Source organism: Canis aureus, chromosome 30 (assembly GCF_053574225.1).
Source record: "Canis aureus isolate CA01 chromosome 30, VMU_Caureus_v.1.0, whole genome shotgun sequence".
Lineage (NCBI taxonomy): Eukaryota > Metazoa > Chordata > Mammalia > Carnivora > Canidae > Canis > Canis aureus.
In genome coordinates this window covers 42958933-42976481 of record NC_135640.1, presented here as the reverse complement: position 1 = coordinate 42976481, position 17549 = coordinate 42958933, and the positions used below count along the sequence as shown (strand labels likewise).

Below are 17549 nucleotides of genomic sequence, written 5' to 3'. Positions count from 1 at the left end.
CTGCCTTCTCGAAAAGATCTCCTTTCTCTGCCGGAAGGAGAAGCACGTGCTCATCTGGCCCTGGTGGCACTAAGAAGCCGCCCGTGCTCCGTCTTTCGTTGCCGTCCACCCGGATCCGCTCTGGTCGCAGGTAGTGGGTCTTCGCCCAGCAGGCTGTGCCCCGCACTGTGCTGGTGGCCACCCCGTCCCCCCGGAGGACGCCGCAGACCACAGGACTGCCACGCCACCCTTCACGCGGGAAGGATCTGTGATACAACGGGAGCTGAAAGGGCAGGACAGACAGCCATGAACCGTTGTTAATACACACGCACGTGTGCACCTGACCGGGAGGAAACAACCCCAAGTGCCCTGCTTGTGCCACTGTCCACATCACTCGTTAAACGTAAGACTTGGGATCCCTGGGTGGCCCAGTGGTTGAGCATCTGCCTTTAGCTCAGGGCATGACCCTGGGGTCCTTGGATCGAGTCCCGCGTCGGGCACCCTGCATGGAGCCTGCTCCTCCCTCTGCCTCTGTCTCTGCCTCTCTCTCTCTCTCTCTGTGTCTCTCATGAATAAATAAATAAAATCTTAAAAAAATAATAAATAAACTAAGACTTCCCTGTAACAAAGTTTTCAGGGCTTTGCCGTGGAGCCCATTGCAACGGGGTGTGACCTCCCCAATGTTCCAGGCTCCCCTGCGCGAGGCCTTCGGGCCGTGACAGCACCCACTCCAGCACCCGCCCTAGACCAGGCAGGGACCTTGTGCCGGTTCCCTGCCCGAGTGGCATCCATGCCCCCGCCCCGGCGTGCTGCTGCGCCGCCCCTGCCGACCACACGGGAACCCACAGACTGAAGACATCTTCCCCAGAGCTGCTTGCTGCACAGACTGGGTGGGACCGTCTTCGAGGAAAAACCCCGCCATGGTCTCCAAAATAAAGCACGATCCAAAGTAAAAGACCTCAAATAGTGGAACGGGCTCTGACGGCAGAGTGACGCTGTGCAGTGGCTCAGCGGTGGAGAAATACCGTGTGCCCCGAAGCCCCAGCGCTGTCCCTGTCTTTCACAGACGTCCTGCGCACGTGTCCAGGAGGACTGTGCAGGGTCCCGGCCCGGAAAGACCAGGAACCCGGGCTGCGAAAGGTGCCGGGGGCAGAGCGACCGCAAGGTCACGCCAGCTCCCCGCAGGCCCTCTGCACCCACGGGCACGTGTCCGCCAAGGCCGCACGGTCGTGTGCTTCAGGGTGTGGGAGTGGGAGTGATGCCGGGGACGGGAGAAGGAAGAGTGGACTCTGCTCCTTTGTTACACACGTGGTCTCTGGCACATGCACCCAGGGTCGCTTCGGGGTCTATCCTGCGGACGCCGTTTCCAGCACCTTTTCACGGGCGCATACGCGCTTCATACAGGTGCTGCGATAACAGCACACTTGACTTTTATAAATGAGCTCTCCTTTCAACACCTTCGAACATTCCCTCAGCAAAACGACCCGTCTTTGCACGGGTGGGCCCTGGACGCGATACTAGCCAGCGGGGCGCTGGTGGACGACTTCCTCTGGGCACCTGTCTGGTGCCCCGGGCGGCAGAGACAAGTCAGGGCTGGAATGAAACAGCCTCACACGCCGACCACGGCGGCCACGGAAAGCTATTTCTGCATCATGGGAAGCTCGTGTTCCAACACACAACAGAATACTTACGCTTACCTCCTACCTTGCAGCCGACGGTCAACACACGCGGGCACTCGGCTGCCATCACTCGCTATCAAGTTTTAGCGCAGTCAGTGTTTTTTCTTAAAAGATACTGGTTGACGTTAGGGAGCTGCAAGGTGTGATCAGACACAAGCACCAGTTTTCCCTGTTTTGCAGGCCTCATGTGCTCTGGGAGCCATGCCCTCAACTAAAACGCCACCCGGCTCTCCTGCCGCTGAAGGCGAGCTAGCAGCCAAGCACCACGAACACGGCAGCGTGCACGCACACACCACGGAGAACCGCGTTTTAGTTTGGGATTATGGTTTTAGTTCTGAGCTTTAAAAAAAAAGTAAGTAGAATGAGATTTTTCAAAAGGGTTAAGAATACCTTCACCGTGTCCTTTAAAGGCGGGGGGTGAACCGAGAAGTTAGGGCCCCCGCGTTCAAGAGTTCTTGCGGCCCTCACCGGTCACCACTGAGGCGCTACGGGAACACAGCAAACAGAGCCGTGACCACGGGCACTCGCGGCAGGTGCGAGGCTCCGCCCACGCAGCACGGACCCATCCCGGGTGCACCTGCGCCCACCTCCCGAGAGCCGGCTGGGCACGGGGCTCCCTCTGCGGGTGGCAGCTCGGCACTGAGAGGACGCGGCCCGGGCGGCCCAGCCCCACTTAACCTTGGACAGCTGACACCTGCGTACTTTTCATGACACCTGTCGTGTCTCCCACTGAGACAGGACTTGGAGACACGCATACAAGTGAAAGGAAAACACGCAGGGGCCACGTCTGGGCTGTCACGCATCTATAAGAGGCAACGTTTTCAATCAGTCAAAAGAGGAATTGTAGGAGGCCCTAAAACATCGCCTTCCGCCCTCTTTGAGGGGCCCAGGCGTCTCCGACAGCCCGAGCAGCGTCCCTGTGCTGCTTCCATTTGTGGGACTCGTACGGGCAAACAGGCTGGTCTGAACAGGGGAACGACCACACGGCAGGGGTACTTGCCGCTGAGCAGAGGCTTGTTGAGGGTGTAGAGGGGGGGCAGGTCTTCGATGTTTGAGATCCGCTGGTACATGGCCCTGGAGAGGTGGTCCCCGTGGTACAGGCTGCCCAGGATGATGCTCGAGAAGTAGATGGGCTCCACGAAGATGCTGAGCAGGGACCCCTGCACGCCCACCACGTTCCACCTGGAGGCAGAGGGAACACGGTCTTGAGTGGAGAGGGCGCGTCCAGGTCAGGCGTGGCGCCGACCCAGCGCGACCCACAGCTGCCTGGCAGCCGGACGCCCTTTCGTGGGTACAAAGGTCAACAACGAGGAAGACGCACACAAAGGAAAGGCGACTCAACCATCATGCTAGGCCGTGCCCGTCCCTCTCCGTCCTCCCTCCCCACGCACAACCCTGAGGCTCCGCGCTGAGACGAGGGCAGGCGAGCCACGTTTCTTGGGAGGAGACTCCAAAGAGAAAGTACATTTTTATCACTTCCAATAAAAATAACCACAAAGGAGACCTTGAAAACCCCAAACTGGTGGCTTCCTGCTGGGGGGGCGGGGGCGATCTCAGCAGAGCCTGGTTTGACGGGGTGAGGCAGGCTCGGCAGGGAGGGGAGGGTCAGGGCGCTGTGCCGGGAGGACAGCTGAGGGGGCCCAAGGGCCCGGGCGTCACGATCACGTGCTCCTGGGCCCAGGCCGCTGGACGGAGCAGTCAGAAGGTAAACAGGGCGAGGGGTAGGGGGAGCAGGATTCCAAGAAACGGGAAAGACCGAAAGACCGGGCTCCTGAGGATGACAGATGCTCAGCCCCAGGTGGGGCCCCGTCAGGCCCTGGACTGGGGTGCAGAGCCCTCCCACCTTAGTGATGGGGAGCATGGACAGCTGAGGACAAAGCACAGCTGATAACCCAGAAACGACCCCCCCCCCATGTGTGACATTCTTCAGGAAGTTTCCAATTGTCTTCATGTTAATGCCTCCCGCCAGAGGGAAAGGCAATCTTTAATGTGACAATGGCAAGGCCTCCCGCATCTAGGTCCTCCTTAGCAGGTGACAACCCTTGGAAATCTCCCTTTTGCTCACCTCCCGACTCCCAGGTGTGTAACCAGCCTCCCCTCACAGGCCCCAGGCCGCGGCTCTTCCTGCCCACGGGCCGTCCCCAGGCTTCCATAAACCCCCCCACTCTGCACCAAAGACGCCTCCGGAATCCTTTCTTGGCCGTCGGCTCCGGGCCTCACCTGTATTCCTAAACTTCGTCATTAGGAACACCCTGGGCTTGGGTTTGGGGGCTGCAGGGTCTGGCCAGGACGTGGGGCTGGGGTGCAGAGCCCCTCCGTGGCCCTGTGCTCTGCTCTCACCGCAGGGCCACCAGGTCCACCTTGGCTGCACCTGTGTTTGCACTCTGCGCCCGCGTCCAGCGGCCCCTGGACCCTCGTGGAAGGCGTCGGAGGGCAGTGTCCAGTGGGTTCCCAGGAGGCCGCTCCAGGCCACCGCCCTGCTGACCGCCACTCATCGCAGCCTCCCACCCCCATGGCCCATCCCTGGGGGGCGGCTGCAGGCCCCTGGGAAACAGGCCGGGATGCCCTGGTGCACAAACCCTCCAACACTCCCCTCTCCTCCCTAGAAAACACAGTCATTGCGAGGGCCCCTCCGGGCGGCTGGCCTGGCGCCTCCTCCCCACCATCCCCCTCCTGCTGGGGCCACCAGAGGCAAGGGGGCTTCTGGCCACTCCTCCCAGGCCCAGCAGCCTGGCACCGCACCCCCACCTCTGTGTCTGCAGAAAGTCCCAGGGTGGGGCCGTCCCACCCACGCCCAGGGGCCCTCCTCGGTGCCCCCCCGCATCACCTGCGGTCTATTGGTCATCACTTGCCTCCACCCACCCACCAGTGTGCAAGCGCCACGAGGGAGGGGCTTCCGTCTGCTTTCCTCACTGATACGGCCCCGCGCTTAAACTATACACAGGCCACGTACCCGTCAGTAGGTACACACTGAAGGGGTACCACCACCCCCTCCACCCCCCACCCTCACCCCACCCCCACCGCCCCAACCCCCATCCCCCACCCCCTCTTGCATGCTCCGCCCCCCACCTCCCTATCTCCCCCCCCACCTCCCTATCTCCCCCCCCACCTCCCTATCTCCCCTCCCACTCCCACCCTGCATGCTCCCCCCCCAAGAAGGACGTTCAAACACAGGTTTTCCTCTCTCACAAGAAAAAGCATGAAATGGCTCAATGCTCACGAACGCCACAGGGCCCCCCTTCTTATGTAAATTCAAGCCTGTATAGGGCTTTAGACCATCTCTAGGGGAACCCAGCCTCCCAGGGCAAACGTCTGAACAGTGATCTCACAGAACCCGTGCTGGTGACGCACCATTAACCCTGCACACGTGCTTCGTGAAAGACCTCTAGGGGCCCTGACGCTCTGCGGAGGCCCTGGGGGGACGGAGCCGCACGCAGCTCTGCTGCCCAGGCTCAGGGAGGGCTGGGGTGAGGGGGTGCAGCCAGCGTCCCGCAGCCCACGTCCCGAGCAAGCCCCTGCAAAGGCAGCAGAATGACTCGACGCGAGCCGGGTGTGCACGCTCACCTCCACCTGGTGCCCGGTCCACCCCACGGTCCACCCCACGGTCCACCCCACGTGAGGGCACGGGGTCGGCTGTGGGCGCTGGGAGACACGGGTCAGAACCGTGCAGGTGCCAAGGTGCTCCAGCCCCTCTACCTCCTCCCAAGCAGCTTCCCTGCGCCCACATGGGGCCTCCAGGCCCCCCTCCCCCCCACACCCCTGCTGCCTGACCCTGTGCACAGGAAGACAGGAGAGCTGAGGGAGCGGCCGCGGTCATCAGAACCCAGACCCCGGGCAGCCGGGGAGCTGGGGGTGCTCAACGGTTTAGCGCCACCTTCGGCCCAGGGTGTGATCCTGGAGACCCGGGACTGAGTCCCCGGTCGGGCTCCCTGCATGGAGCCTGCTTCTCCCTCTGCTGTGTCTCTGCCTCTCTCTCTCCGTTTCTCATGAATAAATAAATAAAATCTTAAAAAAAAAAAGAACCGAGACACCCCCCCGCCCCCCCCCCGCTCCTGGACAGGACTCGCCATGAGTCCCCGTGGCGACACTCTCCTCCCGGCTCCCACCAGACAGACGGATGGCACCGGGGACCCTCCTGCCGCGCTGCCCCTCCCTCCCCACGCCCGGCCCACTGCGGCCCTCACCCCTCTGCCTGCCCACAGCCCCGACGCTGTGCCGTCCGTCTGTCGGACAGAGAAGCCTGTAAGGGACACAGGTCAGCTGCGCCTCTCAGGGTCGTGCTCACGCCCTCGGGGCAAGGACAGGACTGCAGGCAGCCGGCAGCACCGGGCCACCAAGGCACTCCTGGACGACCTTTCTAGCCTCAGCCCCGTGCTGGTGAGACGCTGAGTAACAATCCCCGTCCACGCGTCCCTGAGCTTCTGCTACGGAGGCGACTCGAGGAGGATGGGGGCTGGTCCGGGGACTAGAGGGCCGGACCACTCGGGCCAACCCCCAATCCCACCCCCACTTCGGGGGCGGCCAGAGAGTGCAGGGTGGGTTCATCAGCCGTGACCCAGGGCGACGGCCAGTAACGGAAACCTGCACAGGGCCGTGCAGAGGGGCTCGGCAGCTCTCAGGCCGGTGAACACCGCCAGGGGCTGGACGGGGGTGTGCCCAGACGGCGGGCGGGGGTGCTCCACGCCCAGGCCCTTCTCCAGGCCCCTCTCCACCTGGCTGTCCCCCGTTCTGTTCTAATAAGCTGGTAAGTGGGTTCTGCGAGCTGTATTAGCAAATTATACCAGAGAGGGCTCCTGGAAAGCCAACGTGTAGGCGAGTCAGACGGAATGTGGGCTCTGGGTGCCTGATTCTGGTGACTGGGGCCTGTGGGGGGGGGCAGTCCTGTGCGGCGAGCCCTTACCCTGCAGGGTCTGCGAGCTCTGGAGGCACCGCAGAGTCCTGGAGAAGTGTCTGCGGGACCCCCCCGTCTGGCGGCGACAGAGGCAGCAGGTGTGGGAGCTGTCCCCACGGCGTCTGCTTTCCCCGCAGACGATGAGGACCCAGCGTGCAGGGGCAGGCTCAGGTCGTGAGGGTTCCCGTCCCCGAGCTGACTTATGCTCCCGCGTGCGACCCCCATCTCTAGACCCCCAGTCGGCGCCTCTGCATCACTGAGCTGCAGGAACCGGCTTTACCAGCTGGGTTCTCACCTCCCAGGATGTGGCTTTTCTTTCCCCTACACCTAAGGGGGTTTCGGTAAATAAGTTTTAAATTTCTAATTTAGTCAAATTTATTTGTATTTTTCTTTCTAATTTGGGCTTTCTATGCCTTGACTGGGGAGCCTGCTTAAGTGGAGGTTGCCAGGAGCCACTCTTCACATTCGGCTCCTTAATCTACCTGGAACAGGCTTGTGTGTGCTGAGTAACGGGCCTGCGTGCCTCCTTCCAGGAGTGTCTGCCGAGCACAGCGGAGGCTGCAGGGGCAGGCCCCCTCCCTTCCCTCCATCCTGTTTCAGAAGGTCACAGGCCAGCCTGCTCGCCCCAGCTTCCTGCGCAGCGAGACGCGGCCCTAGACGGGGCTCTGGATGATGGAGCGCAGCTGTCCAATGAGCCCGGGCCCACAGCCGGCAGCGTGGACGGAAGGCAGGCCGGGCTGGCCTCCCTCCCGCTGTGGGAACTCGGACCAGGCACTGTGGGCCCTCGAGGACAGGAGACGCCCCCTCGATGCGGCAGGAGGACGGATTCTGGACGACCCACCTGCCGTGGGACCTTTCTGTGCGACAGAAATGAACTCCCATATCGTTTCCATTTCCTCTGACTGTCAGGAACTGCCCGTTACTGCCACTCTCCCATCGGGGCGCAGCCATCGGATTTTCAAGGGCCGTGATAAAATGACATTTGATTAAAACTGCATTTAAAGTCACAGCTTCGTAAGGAACTGACCAAACTGCTCAAAGTGCACAATCGGGCTTGGTGTGTGTATGTGTGTGTGTGTGACGGAGGACGGCTCTTGTCACTTTGTCTCCCTTTACTGGCCTAGCTGGTCTGGGGATGAGGGTGGTGATGATCCCACAAAATGAGCTGGGGATCTTTCCCTACTTTTCTGATCCCGAAATGGGATGCTTGGCGCTGCAAGCATGCAGAGAGCTGGCGTACAAGCCATCCAAGGGGCGGGTCCCCTTCTCCAAGGCTCCTCGTCCCCGCCCCCCCACTTTGATTTTGTTCAGTTTATTTCCTGCCTGTTGTGGCCTGGCAGGTGGAGTGTTTTTGACACTCCGTGTTCTGTTGAAGCCCTCCGCCGACGCTGAGTCCACGTCAGGAATGGACACTTTAACTCCATGTCACACTGGTGACCAAGTCTCCTGCAATCCTGTACATAACTACGCACGGCGTGTGCAGTGTCGGCCGCGTCCCTGACCATCCCCCGTTCCATCCCCAGTGGGGCTGGCCCGTCCCCCTCCATTCTGTCCCTGTCTCTTCATGTCAATATTGCCAGCTCTGCTCACATCACTGTCCTTTCCAAAGAACGAACACGGGGCTTTGTTAGCATTTCCTGTTTTCCTCTGTTGCCTTTAAAAATAATTTCTGCTCTTTATTGTTTCCTTCTATTTATTTGGATTTGTTCTCTTTGTAACTCAGTAGCTGTGGGGTTTTTTTTTTGTGAATTATTCACAATCATTTTTAAATTTCCACTCTGATTTCCTCTTCTGGGAATACGCACCACATCGTGCACAGTAAGGCACACATGGTGGTGAGAGGTGTTTGAGTAGGCTCCACACCAGCACAGAGTGCAGCACAGAGCCCAGCGCAGGGCTCGAACTCATGACCCTGAGATCAAGACTGAGCTGAGATCAAGAGTCGGACACCTAACGGAGATTGAGCCAACCAGGCGCCCCAAGAGATGACTTCCGTGTGTGCCCTGGAAACCATCACCCCCAGAGTCCCCTCAGACCTTATTCTATGCTGGCAGCGCCTCGGGCAGCCACTAAGGTGCTTTGTCCCTGGAGGTCAGTATGGTTCTCTAGGATTTATGTAAATGGAACCACGGAGCAAGCACTCCTGTTTGTCTGGTTTCCCCTACTTTGCATAACCCCATGGTGCCCTGGGTATCATTGTTCATTCGTTTTTTCTCCAAGGGGTATCCCACCGTGTGGACACAGCACCAAGCACATATCCACTTCCCTACAGATGCCATGTGGGCTGCTTCCACTCTCTGATGATTACAAAGAGAGCTGCTAGGAACACTCGTGTGTGACCCTGGATGCACGCTTCCTTTTCTCTGAGACAAACATCAGGGAGCACAGTGACTGGGACGTGCAGTAGGCACATCTTGAACTTTTTTTTTTTTAAGACTTCATTTATTTATTCATGAGAAACACACAGAGAGAGGCAGAGACACAGGCAGAGGGAGAGGCAGGCTCCCTACAGGAAGCCCGATGCGGGACTCGATCCCCAAACCAGGATCATACCCTGAGCCAAAGGCAGACGTTTAACCGCTGAGCCACCCAGGTGTCCCACATCTTGAACTTTTTAAGAAACTGCCAAACTCTTCACAAGCAGTTGTCCTTCTGCCTAGGACAAGACCACCAGCCCTTGTATCACTGTCCACATTGCATATGCCCAGCGCTCTGATGCGTGTGCTTTTATACGTCACGTGCATGTCCCAGTGGACAATTACTGGTGTCGAGCGTCTCATCACACACTTATTTGACATCCTTTTTGATGAAGTGTCTATTCAAATATTCTGCTCATTTTAAAAATTTTTTCTCCACTGAATTACCATCGTACCTTGGTGTCAAAAGTCAGTGTGACTAACAAGAAACAGGTGGAATTTGAAATTGTAAAACATAGTACCATTTCCAAGTTAAATAGGTATAAATCTAACAAAATATGTACTACTAAACTCTGAAAAAATAATCAAAGAACTAAATAAATGGGAGAGATAGCCCATGTTCATGGATAGGAAGACTCACTGCTGTCAGGATGTCGGCTCTTCCCAACTTCATTTACAGATTCAATGAGTCTCAATCGACATCCCAGCAAGGTATTCTGCAGGTACTTGACAAAGGATTCTAAAGTTCATATGGATGCAAAAGACCCAGAATAACCAACATATTGGTTCAACATTGAACGACTGACACCATGTGGCTTCAAGACCTACTATAAAGCTACATCAATTGCAATGCTGTGATTTATAAGAACTATATTTTGGCCTTATATATGTTTGGTCTTGATCCATGGTTCTTGGCTCATGGCTCCTAAAAACCCATGGAATCTCCAGAGTGATGAGAACCTGACAGGTGTTTTCTACTCTGTCAATGAGATGGCTTCTAGAAAACACCTAAGGTTGAAGGCTGGTTTAGAGTTGATCTTCCCGTCCCAACCCCCTGATCTCCAGGGAGGGGAGAGGGGCTAGACATTCAGTTAATCACCAATTGCCAATGATTTGGAGCACCTGGCTAGCTCAGCTGATAGAGCGTGTGACTCTTGATCTTGGGGTCATAAGTTTGAACTCAATGTTGAGTGTGAAGATTACTTAAATTTTTTTTTTAAATTTGTTAAAAATCACCACTGGCCCATGATTTAGTGAATTGTGCCTATGTAATGAAGCTTCCATAAAAACCCCAAAGGACAGGGTTTGAAACTTCTGGGTTGGTGGGCATGTGGATGTGAGGAGAGCCACACACCTGGAGAGGGCTCAAAGCTCCCTGACCTGCCCTCTGCAGCCCTTCACCTGGCTATTCCTGAATTATATCCTTTTATAATAAGCTGGTGATTTGGTGAGTAAAATGTTTCTCTGAGATCTGTGAGCCACTCTAGCAAATTAATTGAACCCAAGGAAGAGGTCCTTGAGACCTCCAATATATAGCTGGTTGGTCAGAAGTACAGGGAGATTGTAGGACACCCAGCTGGTGTTGGAGAATTCCTTGTTCGATGTGTGAGGGACCAACCCCCCCCCCACACCCACATACAATGGAATTGGATTCAAAATCCAAATGGTAATCAAGACAGTGTAGTACTGGCAAAACAACAGACAACTGAATCAAGGCAACAGAACAGACAGCCCAAAAACAGACCTACGTGGAAATAGTCAACTGATCCTTGATAAAGAAACAAATGCAACACAAGAGAGCAACCAGTCTCTTCAACAAGTGGTGCTGAAGCAACTGCATATCCACGTGCCAAAAAATGAATCTAGACGCAGACCTTACACCCTTCACAAATATTAACTCCCAATGGATCACAGACCTAAATGTAGAATGCAAAACTATAAAACTCCTAGATAACAACACAGGAGAAAATCCACATGGCCCTGGGTTTGGCGATGACTTTTTCCACACAACACCAAAAGCACAATCCATGAAAGAAATCATTGATAGGACGGACTACAGTAAAATTTAAAGAACCACATCCACGGAATCAGAAGACAAGCCACAGACTGGGAGAAAACTTTGCAGAAGATACATCTGAGAAGGACTGTTACCTAAAATATACGAAGAACTCTTAAAACCCAAAAAGAAGGGCGCCCGGGTGGCTCAGTGGTTGAGTGCCTGCCTTTGGCTCAGGGCGTGGTCGCGGGGTCCCGGGATCGAGTCCCACATTGGGCTCCCCGCAGGGAGCCTGCTTCTCCCTCTGCCTGTGTCTCTGCCTCTCTCTGTGGGTCTCTCATGAATAAATAAATAAAATCTTAAAAGAAAACCCCAAAAGAAAACAAACTACCCTACTAAAAAGTGGGTGAAAGATCTTAACAGACACCTCATCATGTTTTAGCTCTTGTGAATAATGCCGCAGTGACCATGAGTGAACAAGTATCCCTGGAGGCCCTGCTTTCAGTTCTTTGGGGGCAAACACCCAGAAGCGGACTTGCTGGATCACATGGCAATTATATGCTTTTGAGAAGCTGCTGTACGGTCTCCACAGTGGTTGCAACATTTACATTCCCGCCAACCACACACAGGGTTGGTTCCAAGGGCTCCATACCCTTGTCAACTCTTGTTATCTTATGTTCTGTTTTGTTGCCAGGAGCCCACCCCATGGGTGTGAGGGGGTATCTCACTGTGGTTTTGGTCTGTATGTCCCTAGCAATTGGGGATGTGGAGCATCTTCATGTGCTCACTGGCTGTCTGTACATCTTCCTGGAGATGTGTCTACTCAAGTCCTTTCCGCAGGACTTGAGAAGTTTTGACTCAGGTATTCTGTTGTTGTTTTTAGGAGCTCTCTACATGTAGTTCCATAGTTTCTTACAAAACTGAACATATTCTTTTTTTTTTTTTAATTTTTATTTATTTATGATAGTCACACAGAGAGAAAGAGAGAGGCAGAGACACAGGCAGAGGGAGAAGCAGGCTCCATGCACCGGGAGCCCGACGTGGGATTCGATCCCGGGTCTCCAGGATCGCGCCCTGGGCCAAAGGCAGGCGCCAAACCGCTGCGCCACCCAGGGATCCCAAAACTGAACATATTCTTACCGCATGACTCAGCAATCATACTTGTTGGTATTTACCCAAGGAAGGCAAAAAACATGGGTGCATACAAAAACCTGCACAGAGATGTTTACAGAACTGCCAACAGTGGAAGCACCCACGGTGCTCCTCAGTGGGTGAATGGACAAGGAGACGGCCCATCCAGTCAACAGGAGCGCACCCAGTGCTAAGAGGAAATGAGCCATCCAGCCATGAGAAGACATGGAGGGACCGTGAGGGCACGCAGGCAGGGTGAGGGGGCTGCGCACCATGCAACTCCAACCACACAACTGTCTGGGAACAGCACAGCTGTGCAGATGGGGCAGGCTCGGGGGTGGCCGGGGGCTGGGGGTGGGGGGTAGGGGCAGGAGGGATGAAAGAGTGGAGCATGTAGGATCTTTTGGCAGTGAAAATACTCTATATGACACTATAATGATGAACACATGTCATGAAATAATTGTCCAAACCCAGACAATGAACAACACCCAGAGTGAACCTTACTGTAAACTATGGTCTTTGGTGACTATGATGCGTCCATATAGGCCCATCAACTGCAACAAATGTGCACTCTGGGGTGGGTGGGGGGATGTGTAACTGGAGGAGGCTGTGCGTGTGCAAGGATAGAGTATATGGGAAATCTCTGTATATCCGTCTTAATTTCGTTGTGAGCCTGAAACTGCTCTTTAAAAAAAAAACAAAACTTAAAAAAAATGGTGACTTATATGTCATGTATTTTTTACCGTAATAAAAATAATCCACAGTGTTTGTCTATATCAGTAATAATTATCCATAATATATAACAGACAATAAGATAATTCTGATGTAATACAGGAAGTATAAAGTACCAGAAATTAATCCATCAAAAATCGCAAACATCTCTGTGAACTATATAATCTGTACAATTCTATCTAACTCTGAGCTCATAGAGATTTGAGAGGCTGGGAACAGACCCATCTTTCAGTATGTAACAGCAATGCCTTCACAGATTACTGTGGAAAACGTCAATTATTTAGTAGGTGGTACCCGGAAAACTGATTCACTATATTAAAACAATAAAGCCAAATTATTACTTATAATACAACTGTACTAAAGGCCTGAATTTGAAAGTAAAATGATAAAAATCTCAGAAAAAAAAAAACAAACATAGGAGAGTATTTTTATGCTCTTAATTTGAGGAGCAATTTCTTAAATAAGATCCTGGAAGTGCAAATCACTTTCCAGGGTGAAAAATTAACCAATAAGGTAATAACAAAATGAACTTTTCTATTCAAGAGGAGCATGGTACGGATCAAGTGAAAACATGGGTTTGGGCAGGAAAAGACATGGAATGTCTTTTTTTTTTTTTTTTTGACACGGAATGTCTGAAACTCTCAAGGACTGCAGTAGGAACCGGAGGAAGAACGTCTGCAGATCAAGATGGAAAAAGCGTGAGATCCAAAAGACCAACGGCAGAGGGTATCAACGGGCAACCGCAGGGAGAAAGACGAACAACGCGTGGCTGCCCCACAGCCCCAGCAGACACCAGTTTTTATTAAAATGAGGCGGAAACTAGCATGATGCACTGTTGGTGTAAGTGTGAACTGGTGTGACCCGGGCTGGGGTGCGTGTGACATCACTGGTGAGGTTCTACATGTGTGCAGCGGGGATCCTGGGTAGAACAAGCTACACTCACGGAAACTCAAGGCTGAGCCGCAGAGGAGGCTTAGAGCAGACCCAAGTCTCTACCGTGAGGGAACGGGCCTAGCGCAGTCCATGACCACGACAGCGTCTCTGCAGGAGTGAGACGTAATCCACCTGCTGCTTATGACGGCATCGGGGGTAGGTCACAAACGCTGGGATGAATGGAACTATGAGATGCAGAATGGCGCTTAAAGCACAGTTCCATCTCTACAAGTTAACGACACACATCAAGGCCCCAGAATGACACCACTGTGTAGTTTTCAAGGCAACACACGCACGCGCACACACGAACGGAGAGTCGACAGGAAGGACACATAATAAGCAAAAGCCCGTGCTTGGGGGGAACGGACCACAGTGTGTGAGGAATCACGTTCTGTGCACCCGAGGTTCCCTGACAAGGTCCACCCAAGAAAAGCAACACACGAAAGGCTTACAGACAACTGAAAAGGGCCGTGTGTGTGCACACGCACGTCGGCTGTGACAGCTTCGGACGGGCAGTCACGGACCCGCTCACGATGGCTGGCACAGTGGAGCTCTGAAGACGACCTTCTCTGGCTTACATGCTTCTGGACCGCTCAGATTTTGCCATCTATCTATGATACTTTTTTTTTCTTTTTTTTTAAAGATTTTATTTATTTATTCATGAGAAACACAGGGAGAGAGAGAGAGGCAGAGACCCAGGCAGAGGGAGAAGCAGGCTCCCTGCAGGGAGCCCGACGTGGGATTCGATCCCGGGACTCCAGGATCACGCCCTGGGCCAAAGGCAGGCGCTAAACTGCTGAGCCACCCGGGGATCCCACTTTTTTTTTTTTTTTCCCAAGTAAATATTTGTTAAAAAATAAAAACAGAGCTATTGGAACTAACACCTGAAGAAATGAGGCTTTTTAAAAAGTCTGGCCTAGAGGCAGCTTTGAAAAAACATCTGTCGAGCAAATGCAAACGGGTGGGTCTGCAGCAGCCCCAGCCTCCCTAGAGGCCACCACCTGGCATGTGACGCCAGGGACACTCTGCACCTATAATAACCCAAAGTGGCAACGCAGTGGTGGACGGGACCTTTAAGGTGGCTTCCTCTAGGAATGAGGACCCTCTCCCTTTCCTCTGGGAGCAAACTGTTTTACACGTCACCGTGCGTGGCCCATACGTGCAAGGACAGAGGCAAAGCCGTGTGGGCGACCAGAGCCTCCGGCACGGGGGCCGCAGCTCGATCCCCGCATGGTGGCCCCCAGAACCCTGCATAGGGCCTCCGTCCTCCAGAGAAGGCCGGGAACACAGAGCAGGAAACACGGACGAAACCCCAAACCAGAGCGGCGAGCCCTGCCTGCAGGCAGCCTGCGGGCAGGAGGCCTTACCGTGCCATCTTGTCGCTGCAGGACATGGTGAGCAGCCTCTCACCCTGCAGCACCCCGTCCCACGTCTGGAGGCTTGCGTTGGATCGCACGGGAATTGTGCCTTCGCCAGACTCTATTTTCGTCCGCAGCTGTCCTCTGGCTTTGCGGTTTGGATGTCTGTCCGCCGGTTCTAGGAGAGGGAGGCCGGGTGAGAATCCCCGCGGGCAGCAAGCCTGACCCGTCCTCACAGCAGAGCAAGCGCAGCAGCCCCCTATACGCTTAGAGTCTGGCTCACGGCCGTGTGCACATGCTGATTCTCTCTCTATAAGATAGATGCACAACATGGTAGAGAAAACTGGGAAGGAAAGGACGTGACACAAACCAAAATCATGAAAGTGGTCTCCTCCAGGGGGGCTGGGGAAAAACAGGGCTTCTTCCACTTTAACCAAAACGATTTCTTTCTATCATTAAAAATGAGCTGTGGCAAAGAGGACAAAATGCTAACACCTGCTAATTCTAGGTGACGGGTATTGGAGTGTTTGTCACACATTTTCTCTGCATTTTTAAATTTTCCAAAATTTTCCAAAATGCATAAGGATGCAGAAATAAACGCATGCACAAATAAACACATAAAGTGATTATTCCTGCGTTATATGAACACAGGCGATTGAATTCTTTTTTTCTTTTCTTTTTTTTTTTTTAATTCTCTTCTTATTTTTCTTCTTTTTTCTTTTCTTATTTTTCAAAAACATGCAGCAATTTTCCACAGTGGGTATGTGTTGCTTTCGTAATTAAGGAAAATAACAGACTGTGATGCCGTGTCTGAGTTGCTTCAGCTTGGAGAAGAGACGAGGACACAAATTACTTTACAACAGGGGCCCCGACCTACGTGATGCACCCAGGCCCCTTCTCACGAGCGCGTGCCTGCTTCCAGAATGCCGGCCACGCCGCAGGCACACACCCATCGAACGGCCGCTCGTCCGGGGCCCAGATGCACAGACGCGGACGGCCCCGATTTAAATCCTCGTCTGACGGCTTGTCCTCACTCTGACTACTTCGTGTACTTGGTGCATCACAGTCAACACGTTTCGTTCACGCAGGTTTTCCTTTTAGCAAATTATTGAGACGGAAAACCTGGTGCTTTGATATATTCCTATCAGATCCACTTTCAAGCTGAAGTTTTCAAGGAAAAGAAGAAACGGCTATTAACGTAGGTGTGCTCCCCTGTCACTACGGAACCACGAGTGCCCTCGCGAGCCGAGGCCCGTACCTTCCAGAATCGGCTCGTGCGGTGAGAAGATCCTGGCGTCCCCGCAGGGGGACGTGCTGATGTACAGGTGGAACTGAACAGTCTCCTTCAGCTTGAACCCTCCGCGCTCGGACTTCTGAAAGATGGATCTCTTTTGATCGTCTTTGTTGCTGGAAGGGAACAGGTTGCAAGCGTGAGCTCACGGCTGTGTGCGGTCAGCCTATCGTCGTTCGCACAGACTTCCAGGGGCCCCTATTTTCAACAGGGTACAGATGCGGGATGCTCACATGCTGACCACGACCAACAGGGTTACTGAGCCCGCTCAACAAGGAGCATGAGGGACCTTCCCCTCTGGCCTATGACGTCCGCACAGACCGCACACGGCTCGCTCAAGAATAGCGGCTTAGCCGGGTGACCGCACGGCCGTGGTCCCCGGGGCGGCTCGGTCCTGCTCACGCTCACACGGCGTACAGCAGCAGCACGCGGTTCTGCACGCAGACCTCACGCCGCGTGAGCCGTCAGTACACGCGTGCACGTGCGTGTAGAATTCGCCCACCTCAATTCTGCAGCGTGAGCGCCAGGGGCAAACGGGACCCGACCCCTTCGCCGCCGATAAAGTTACTACTTTAAGAGTTTTTCAGCGATTACAGAAACTATGAAGGTTTTGCAATACATTCTGAATTAGGAGGGGGATTTTTTTTTTTTAATTGCTTCCTTTAGTTATTTACCTAACTAGACTTACTTTAGGTAAAGCTCAAGTTGTGTATAAAGAAATCTAAGCAAGGATCTCCGAGCTATAATTTCTGCATGGCAGTCATTTAACGCAAGGCCACGGTCACTCATGTACTCGCCATTGATGCACTTTGTCCCCGTGGAAATACTTATCACCTTGGCGTCTTTCACATCTGTGCCTGAAAAACAGAGAGAGATTATCCCTCGTGCCGGGCCGTGCTCCCGGGTCCGCTGAGCACAGTCAGTGACCCCAGTGTTGGGGTGTGACACGCACCCCTGCCCCCCCCGATCGTACTGTGCAAACTCCACCTCCCCCGAGGGCCCTGCAGCAGCGTTTCTGGGATGTGAACCCCCCTCGCTCTTTGGTGCACAGATTCTAAACCTAAGGAAGGATTTCCTCCAGATGCAATCACATCTGGTCTGGAACACGCCCCGCCGCATACAGGCCGGGAGCACCAGGTAGA

At 54.2% G+C, this 17549-nt stretch overlaps 1 protein-coding gene across 4 annotated transcripts in view; it reads right to left on the bottom strand.

Annotated features, from left to right (window-relative positions):
- The window catches only part of ADARB1 (adenosine deaminase RNA specific B1), a 139517-nt gene that overhangs the window by 20854 nt on the left and 101114 nt on the right, over window positions 1–17549 (bottom strand). For all 4 annotated transcript variants that reach the window (XM_077879431.1, XM_077879430.1, XM_077879433.1 and 1 more), the window contains 4 exons: window positions 17096–17264; window positions 16375–16523; window positions 15126–15294; window positions 2659–2840 (listed from right to left, as the gene is read on the bottom strand). In XM_077879431.1, the coding sequence (XP_077735557.1) occupies window positions 2659–2840; window positions 15126–15294; window positions 16375–16523; window positions 17096–17264 (669 nt within the window). The remainder of the gene's footprint in view (window positions 1–2658; window positions 2841–15125; window positions 15295–16374; window positions 16524–17095; window positions 17265–17549) is intronic.